At 42.2% G+C, this 10,182-nt stretch overlaps 1 protein-coding gene across 5 annotated transcripts in view; it reads right to left on the bottom strand.

Moving 5' to 3' along the window:
* Positions 1-6,988: 6,988 nt before the first annotated feature.
* Positions 6,989-10,182, bottom strand: part of mpp7a (MAGUK p55 scaffold protein 7a) — a 524,619-nt gene continuing 521,425 nt past the window's right edge. For all 5 annotated transcript variants that reach the window (XM_078537871.1, XM_078537888.1, XM_078537875.1 and 2 more), the window contains one exon: positions 6,989-8,161. In XM_078537871.1, coding sequence (XP_078393997.1) covers positions 7,982-8,161 — 180 coding nt within the window. In that variant the 3' untranslated portion in view covers positions 6,989-7,981. The remainder of the gene's footprint in view (positions 8,162-10,182) is intronic.

Genomic DNA, 10,182 nt, shown 5'->3' with positions numbered 1-10,182 from the left:
ACATCGAGAGCAAGTTCAGCATTCGGACTCGCACCTTCAGCCCTCATGATTTACCAGGACCTAATCTTTGGAAAGGTCAGCAGTGAACCCTGTATCCATGCGCTCTGGGAAGTGAAAGTCAGCACAACAGCGTAAAAGCTGCGTCAAAGGACTTGATGCAGTCATCACCACCTTAATGAGAAACTTTTAGTGGACACTGAAATGCGCGTATGGTTGGAGGGACCATCATGGCTGCAGGTCTTGTGCTTTGGCACTGCTAATGAAGGCAGCCATCTCATTTTGAGAGACAATTACAGCTCACCCTCCATGCTATTGAACACTCCTAACTCCATGTTGTCTTGTAAGGAGTATTGCGACTAAAACATTTTGGAAACATTTCCAGTAAAGACTTTGACACATCTCTCTGACATAACACAAGGGTCCAGTGTTATGACACAGTGGATGATGTATGTCAGGCGGATCAAACCTGGGAAACTTGATCACGTGGTCACAAAGATTTTGCAATTTGTATTTTATTTCAAGATGCTTGCCCTGAATTCAGAAGTAATAAGTCCCCCAAGACTTCAGAGGCTTTTTAGAAAACTAAATTAAACATTCATTAACAAAAGAAAAGATTTCAAGCACATACATAGGTCTACACATTACCAGTATAATAACTCCTAAAACCCCTAATTAATCTGGCTTCCAGTTACACCCCCATTAAGGAAACAATAAAAACAAATGGATTTGAAACAGATCCAGCCAAGTCAACACAATACCCTGGAGAGTAGAATTCAAAGTGGCTTTTCCCAGCTTCGGTTTCTGTAGACAGTAGGCTTAATGCACAAATACTGGAGGCTTCTCACACTTCTGTTAGATCTTACAATGACTTCCCTAACACATAGCCTCATTCTCCTTTATACATGTTTCTCCCTTTTAATGTAAATTGCATTGTTCCCATATGTCTTTGGAACTTTACCTTTCTCATAATATAAATCTTTTCACGGTGCTAATATTATCAGTAATCTTTGGGAAAAATAAACACACTGCTTGGCCTAGCTTCTCTGGCTCGGTGTAAACCTCCTACCATCTCTTTGGAATTCAAACTGCCTTGATTTATCTAAAAATGCAAATTCTCCTCACCTTACATTCTAAGACTTCAGCCATGTTTATGTATTTAGCATTTCAAACCTAGCTTCTTTTCATGAATCAAAACCTCCAGATCAGCTGTCTTCAATTCAATTAAACACACGCACAAAGAAACTATCCAAACCCCACTATTAACCTACTTTTACAATAAATCACATTAATATTATGAGAATATTATACTTTCATGACACCAGTAACTATCATGAGTCAGCTACACATCACGTGAATGTGAGGCACACAAAGGGATGCAATCACTGAGTGGGAGCATGGCTCAGGCTTCGCAATGAGAGGGTACATAGATGCATATGCACAATGCTTTCAAATGACGAGACCATTCTCATGAACAGCAAATGTATTTACAAAGGTGCATGATATATACAGTGATCGAACACCCATGAACCAGAAATTATGTCAAAGTTTCTTAATTTTTCTAACCCTACTGCTATATCGAGGTGCATCCCCGACATCCACCACAGAGGTGGAGGCAGCCTGCTGACTGCTACACCATGTTGTCTGAAATTACCTTGGCGGATGTCTTCTGGTGGCCTGAGGCCTGGAGGGCCCCAGCCTGATAAGAGTCTCCTGCACCCTCCTCAGCCTGACCAGCTGGAGTTGATGGGGGGGTCACAGGCAGAGGGGATTTGGAGCTGCTGGACACCCTGTGGGTGCCCAAGGGCCCTTTCCTGACTCCTTGAGGAGAAAGGGCTCCTGGAGGGAGGTCAAGGTGCCTCACGCCCCTCTTGCCTAACCACTGATGGATCTCACTAATACCTATAGCGATGGAGTACAGGTCCGAGCGCAAATCTGGCAGGATCTTCTGGACCAGGGTCTCCAATGCAGCCTCCACCCTTCCTATGGTGACCTCGAGGCGCTCACATGTCGGAGCCATGAGAGCCAAACAGAACGTAGACGGACCCCTCCATTCTTCGCTCTAGTCTGTTGACTGCCTCTCGCAACTCTGCCTAATTTTCTACTGCCTGTCGTTGCATTTCCAGCAATTTTTCAATGGCCACCTCCAGAAGCTCATCTGGCTTGGACTCAGTGGGTGCCTGATCTCCATAAGTCCTCTGAGTGCCAGAGGCCTGGGCTGTCACTGCCTACGACTGCTGTGGAGATGTGTCAGTGAGGTGTTCCCCAGAATGTGACCCCAAGACTAATCTAGAACTATGACCCACCGAGGTGTGTGTCTCTGCGCAGGCGGAGGGTGTGGATGAACCCAGTGACAGGTCTTCAGTGAGTGGATCGTGATCATTCTCCTCAGAGGTAGGCTAGTGGCTGAGGCTTATGTTGGCTCTGCTGGTCTGTTTGGATCTACTGGTGCCTGTAAGAGAGAGAAGATAGATTTAGAGCACGAACAGGCTGAATACAACATTGCATGTCACTCACTGTGAATGTAAGGAGGTGATAAACTCTTGGAGGGCTCATCCATACGGGCTTGCTGGGAGAGACTGACCTCGCCTTCCCCACAGGAGTGATCCCCTTCCTCCCTTGCCAACTTGGCGACCTTCTCCTCAGATCCGGAGAGCTCAAATATGTCCCTCCTCCAGTCTGGGGTCTCTCCCTCTTGTTGTGGGAAAGCTTGGCCTGCATGAAGACAAATGGATGGAAGGTGGTGAGAAGGGAAGGAGCAGAGGTTGGGAAGCGTGCATACCTGCTGTGTGTGCTGAACCCTTCCCAATCAGGGCTGAGGATGGAGTTTGTGCAACATGATGGATGAGATGCTGGTGATGTTAAAGTGTCTGTGAGAAAATCAGTGCTGATGAGTTCGCCGCTAATATTCTGTGAAATCCCTGAGCAGTCTAACCCTTTGAGTACATGATGCCATTTAAGAGTGTGAGATTGGAGTGAGCTGAAGGTTGACATACCCTGGCAGAGCAGATGAGATCATTCGTCCTACTCCTGCATAGGATGGCATTTATCGGGCGGGTGCCCGATGAGGTGACCTCTCTTGCAACCGCCTCCCAGGCCAGTAAGGCTGCTGGGCCTCCTGGAGTCATGCCTGGGGTAGAGGACATCCTGGTGCTGGCAGACTCCACAGATAAGGGCCTCAAGGGAGTCATTGCTATACCTTTTTGCAGCCTTCTTCTTGGGTGCAGCCAACTTGAGACATTTTCTGGGCACAGTAGGGCTGGAGAGAGTGAATGAGTGTGTTTGGGTGCTGTTTAAATATGGCGCCCAGACCTTCGATCCCATTAAATAACAGCGGGGCGGACGAATCAACTCCTGACCTGCCATGCGATTCAGACAGCTACTAACCGATGGATAATTAATGAGCTTCCAAGCATGAGATTGGGCGCAATTTCCCGCCATGCTGACCAGTGGGAAATATGCCGTGGAACCCGCCCGCCATGGGACTTAGGTTCCAAAATGGAAAATTCCGCCCATAATTGCAGTGCAGTGGAGTGCTGCACTACTGGAAGTACCATCTTTCAGAAGAAATATTATGCCTGGCCTTTTGGAGGGGGAGGGGTTGGAATAAGCAAGGGTTGACAGCTACTTGCATAAACAGGTCCTACAGAAGCTTGTAATACCATCAGATGAAGTAAGGGGAGGCAGTGGCATAGTGGTATTGTCACTGGACTAGTAATCCAGAGACCAGGGTAATGCTCTGGGGACCTGGGTTTGAACCATGAAATTTACTGTTAATTGTAAAACTACCCCATGATCACTAAATTATTGGCAGTTATGTCACTATTTCTTCAAGCATGCTGTCACCTTGATGGGTGAACAGATTCTCCAACTCCAGTGTTATCAGACTACTAGTTCTTTCTAACTGGGAAACCACAATAAAAGGGCAAAGACCCATAGTGCATGACTCTAATAAGATCAAAATGTGTTAAATCTATGAAATAAATCAGGAAGTTGTGATTAGGCAGTATCAAGACATTTGTTTTTTCATAATCTGAGGATTATTGGTGGAGAGAGGTAAGGAGTTACACAATTTTGAGGAAGTGAGAAGAACTAGAGTAAGATACTGATGAATTACCGTTTTCTACACCATGCAGAAGGTGCCTGTGCAGTTTGATGAGGAGGAGGGGAGCATTATTCACTGAAGAGGATGTGTCCCAGGGAACTTTAAAATCATTCCTTTTATGTCTGATCATGTGAGAACTGAATTCTTATGATAGTACAAACTTCATAAACACCCCAAAACAAAACAATGAGCAGAAATTTCCCAGGTCATTGGAGGCGGGTTTGGGGAGAGCGGGTGGGAACGTTCCAAAAACTAGCATCAGGTTAGGATCCCAACATAATCCCACTCTCTTCTGGCTTTCAAAATAATGTGGGGAACCCCCTTGGATCTGTTGGGTAAGTAATTGAGCAGCTGTTGAGGTTGTTAAGAAGCCAATTTTGAGGTGCTTTAACATTGAATCCAAATTTCCCAGCCGTGGAACCTGTTTCCCAAAAACTTAGCAACTCAGCAAAGATCACCGAGGTGAGTGCACCGCGGGAAGAGCTTCTTTTGTGAAACTGACAAGCTGGGAAGGCTTTGATCAGTTACACTTAGGAGCTCCAACCATGGCCATTGAAAAACTGTTGTTCAAAGCATTTCTTCTTTCAGAGAGTGCTTTCAGTGCTTGACAGGTGATTGCTCATCTCCACCAATAATGGCAAGTATGATTTGGCAACACTAATCTTGCATCTTAAAACCTACAGTTTATAAACAAGTTAAGGAGCTCCACAGCCAATGTTCTGAGGAAGAGTGGCTTGGAATAGGAAACGGCATAAAAATGTAATTTTAGGAAGAGAAAGAATCCCGGTGAGAGCTGAGAAATAATTTACAATATTTAGACAACAGTAGTAATTTGTAGTTTGAGAGCTTTATAAGATTGTAATATTGTAGATTGAATTTAAATGATCTAATGTTCAATTAAAAAATATCTTTATGAAACTGGATTTTAGTGAGCTGAAAGGTGAATGGAAAACATTCACGTGGCACTAATTCCTCTGATCTGAATTAGAAAATGCTTACCCCATGATTCATTTGTTGCATGATATTGAAATTGAAGGCAAAAGGATCAATTCCAAAATATTTCAAAATGAAAACTTAAGAAAATGAATGCTGAGAGGTTCCCAATGTGTAAAGCTGAGAGAGCATGCATGGATGGATGGATGCTGCTTTTAAACTGGACTCATTCACTGTGTACATTAGCACAAACATTATCCAACATCTTGTCATTTTTAACCGCTCTTCATGTAGCATAGCATTGCAGTTTATGATGGGCAATGTAAACTGAGAGGAAGTGAAGAATTTTGGTGAGAGGTGTATTTTTTCTGCACAAATTTTGCTTTGAGCCTTTTGGAAATAGAGTGGTAGTAAGACTTCTGGAAACAAATTCTTGCAAAGAAAGGTTAGTGGCTGAAGAACTGACCTCTAGCTATGGGGAATGGAGGGGAGTGGGTTATAAGTAGAAATCTAGGGCTTGATTTCCATTTCAGGATTGAGAACCTGACACGTGGATAATCTCTACGTTCTGTGTCGCTCACAGGACAGAAATCAGCAAATTTAAATGCCCTAATTGGGCTGGTGGTGAGCTTGGTCCCCACTTAGTGGTGCCGGGCATTTACAAGAGGCAAGACTTTGAGCAGTGCGTGAGTGGCAAGGGCAGATGGCAGCCAGGACGGGGCTTGCCGCTGCCTTGTCGGCGAAAGGAGGCTGCACATTGGAGGGCCAGCAGCCTCACTGCGCAGAAAAATGGCCAAATGAAAGATACTGCGCTCAATTCAGAGCAAGATCCACCAAGTCCCAAAATTTTTCAATTCAAAAAATCCCTTAATTTTTGTTTGTCTGTGAAGCATGTTAAGATGTTCCGATGTCATGAAAGGCACTATTTAAATGTACATCCTTTTTTAGCACTGATGGTACAGATGTTGGCTCACCTAAAATGTCTCCAAATCTCTCCATGGTCTTGCCCCTCCCTATCTTTGTAATCTCCTGTAGTCATATAATCCTCCCTAGATATCTAATTCTGGCCGCTTGTGCATCCCAATTTGAATCGCTCATTGATGGCTGTAACTTTAGTTGCTCAGCTCGGAATATCCTTCCTACACCTCTCTACCTTGCCTTCCTACTTCTTTGATCAAGTTTCTCATCATCTGCCCTAACATCTCCTTACGTGGCTCGGTGTTATCCTTTATTTCATAACGTTTTTTGTGAGGTGCCTTGCGATGTTTTATTATGTTAAAGGTTCTATATAAATCTAAGTTGCTGTTGTTGGGTGGTCTTTTCCTGCCACCCTCTGGTAGTAGGACCCATGGCCTTTCTGGCACAGCTTCTAGCATAACTTCAAGGATGGCATCGCTAAACCTTGGGGCAATGGATGCCTGTCCTCTGTCTCTTCTGCTAACTTCTGGCTGCCATTGCTGAAGTAATGGCTGCCATCATGTCTTTAAATCAAATCCGCCCTTTCAGCCTCCCGTCTTCTTCCCACACCTGCTCCCACTAATTGGCTACCAAGCCCGGCTTAAAGCCAATTAGGGTTGGCCTCTGGGAAAATTGGGATCTGTGACTGCTTCCCCCTTGGAGTGGGGTCAGTACCCCAGAATAATTGCAGTGTTGGAGCCCCAAACTACCTACTCAAGATCCCGTGGTAAATTTCAAAGAGCTGGGAATCCTCTAGATGTCCTGTACAAAATACATCTCCATACCAACAGATTAGCTGATAATTTATCTCATTGCTGGTTTTGAATGTTGCTGTGCACAAACTGTTTGCCATTTTTTAAACGTAACTGTGCTTCAGTGTAATTAGCTGTGAAGTGCTTTCGAACATTCCAAGGGCACTAAATAAATGTAATTCTTATTGAAGTAGATGCTTGCGCATAAGTGACTGAAAGCACAGAACTCAGGTGGACTGAAATCTTCTGATAAAGATAACGCAAGTCAAGATTTTAATATTTGTAGATATTGCAGTACATCAAATTCACTTGAAATTGCACATTACAACTGAGTAACATTTTCTTAAAGCTGCTTGGCATATCATAAAGATAACCATTCACTTTACTAAAAACACCACAGAAAAATTAAGTTTGGTAATTTATTAATCTGGGATACCTAGGAAAGTTTTTTTTAAAAATTAAAAGATGCAACAAAGTATAACTATTTTATCCATTCTTGACATATAATAAAACTCTAATTTACAATCCATGTGCATCTCATCTAGCAAAATATAATTACAATGCACCTACTGGTGGCATTATAAGCACAAATTAGTGAGGTAAATTTACATGGAATGTTGAGCATGATTTAATACCAAGTTTTGGACAGGCATTAATAACCAACACCTTTTAAAATACAGTTATGAACCACATCATCAACATGGCAAAACACCATTTTTCCAAAGAATTCTCTTCTTATATAATATTTCACTGGATTTCATTTTATTGTACAAGACACACATGAATTCCTCTGGTTCTGATGACATGCTAAGGCAGAACCACCAATGCACCTTGTTTGGATACATTGCATTTTCTTCATTAACAACCTACACCATATATTTTTCACTTAAAACAAATATCACCTACAATTTACTAAAATACACTTATATTTCAGCATTTTAAAAAATAAAATCCCTGTCACCTCATAAGGTCACAATCAGTAGTAAAACCAGAAAGTGTCTACATTTATTCCCCAAGTAGTGAAAATATTTTAGCACTGCTCATTTCAGGTAGATGAAAGCTTGCAATTAGCAAAAGTAACATGGTTTGCTATTGGACATTAAAAGTGCAAAAAAAAAATGGCAATGTTTTACTTCAAAGCACCATCCGTTCTGGGAATGACCATCAAGATCACCACCCTCCCAAACAACGTTCAGTTAAATTTTTATTATTATTATTATTATTCCCTTTTGTGGTTTTATGAATGTAGCCAATTGACTGGGATCCAGAAAGGATTTTTCTCCAGATTATCTAAGGTCATTTTTAGCTCTTTGTAGGCAACTGAAAGGTCATCATTCACCAGAGTTTTGTCAAAGAGATGCGAGCACTGGGCTTCAATCAGCTCTCCGGATTTGATCATTTCTTGAAGATCTTCTTCCTGCAAAGAAGTGGCAGAAATTGAATACTTAACTAAAGGTTATTCACTGAAGATCCATCAAAACCAGTAGTTTCCGATCGATTGCAAAACAAACGTTTTCCTTCCCTTTTTTCCCCCTCTCCATTCCACCCTCTGTGTTAATTCTTGCTGAATACATAGAATTGTAGAAACTTATAGCACAGAAGGAGGGCATTTGGCCCATCATGCCTATGCTGGCTCTTTGAAAGAACAGTCCTACATCCTGCTTTTTGATCATAATCCTGCAAGTTCTTCACCCTCAGCTACCTGTCCAAATACCTTATTTATTCATGAAATCAGTTTCCACCACCTTTTCAGGTAAAGAATTCCAGATACCACCAACACATGAGAAAAAAATTCTCCTGCTCTCCCTCAGACCTTTTTTCAATGATTTTGAATCCATGGCCTCCCTTTATTGACCTATTGGCCAGAGGGTTTATTTTAATCAAAACCTATCATCTTGAAAATGTCGATTAGAACACCTCTTAACCTTCCCTGTTCCAAGGGAAACAGTCCTAACTTTTCCAACTCTCTTCATAATTGAAGTCCCTCCTCATCCCTGGTAAGATCCTGGTAAATTTCCCCTGTATTCTCTCTAAGGACTTTGCATCTTTCCTGTCTGTCATTTCCAGAAATGCCCACAATGCTCCCACTGAAATCTATATGATTTATAAAGTTTTTGCATAATTTCTCTGCTTTTATATTGTTAATGTGTCTGTAGAGACCGGTAATATTTAAAAAAGAAATTCGAACACTGCGGAAAGAACAAGGCCACGAGATTCCACGATTTAAAGCAAATGAATTTTACAATACATAAATCAAGTAAAGCAAATACTACTAAATAAACACTGTCTTATGTAATTACTTATACCTTATATCGAAAAGCACAATGAAACACAGCCACATATACTTTTGACTAAAACCCTCAACTGAACCTTCAATTTTCCCCCCATGACTTCCTTAGAAAGTCTTCGGCTACTTATCAGCTTCTTGAAGGTTATCCACTTTCTTGAGACTAATGCTAAGCTTTTCCACAGCTGCCTTGTTAGGTCTAGAACTTTTCAGCTCAAGCCTGATTTTGAATAGCTTTATTCTCCTGGTCCACAGCTGTTGGAAATGTTTTTTCCTCTGCTTTCTGAACTTCTTACACAAACCCCAAACACTTCTGGCCAAATCCCACTACTACTTTCTCTGCGTCTACTCCCAGGCGAATTGTCTTTCACTGAGGGCCACTGTAGATTTCTTCCTCTAGCTCCAAGCTAGGTAAATCTTCCAGCCTCTTTTTCCCTCATGAACTCTGTCTCCAAACTGAATGCGAGCTCCCGCCTGCATTGTGTGTGGTAAACAGTGAAGTTAGTATTTGCTCTGCTTAAGGTATAGGCCTGGCTAACATTGATCTCTTTCGCTCCCTTGATTCTCGGTGAGCTGCAAACACACGAGACCTAAACTGCCTCTATCTCTGATAATTTTGAGTCTATAGGAAAGCTATAGTCCCAAAATTATAACCCTCTTACAAATCAAAAGATACAGTCCTCAAACATAATAATCATATAACCCAAGTAATCCATATGTTTTTATATAAGTTGTTTTACCACTTTATCAAGTTGGCATGCGACCTTTAAGGCTTTGTGCATATGGACACCACTACACTTTTCAAAGCTGTTATTTATAGCATACTGTTGTTCCATATTAGTCCTTCCAAAGTGTATCACTTCTCACATCCCCCCTGCCATTGAACTGCATCCGGCATGCTTCTACCAATTTGATCATCCTACCTTTGTCATTCTGAAGTCCACAACTATCCCCATAACTATCTACTCCTTGGCCAATTTTTATATCATCCGCAAACTTGCTGTTTCCTCTGCCTAAGTCTAGGTTGTTTATCAAAATTGAAAAGAATAATGGACCCAAAACTGATCCTTGGGGAACACCACAGCAAACCACCTTCCAGTCTGAAAATCATCCATCCACCACCACCCTTTGCTTCCTGTCACTCAGCCCAT

Source organism: Cetorhinus maximus, chromosome 3, assembly GCF_964194155.1.
Source record: "Cetorhinus maximus chromosome 3, sCetMax3.hap1.1, whole genome shotgun sequence".
Lineage (NCBI taxonomy): Eukaryota > Metazoa > Chordata > Chondrichthyes > Lamniformes > Cetorhinidae > Cetorhinus > Cetorhinus maximus.
Note: the sequence above shows the minus strand (reverse complement) of the source record. Positions and strands in the feature narration are given on the sequence as shown.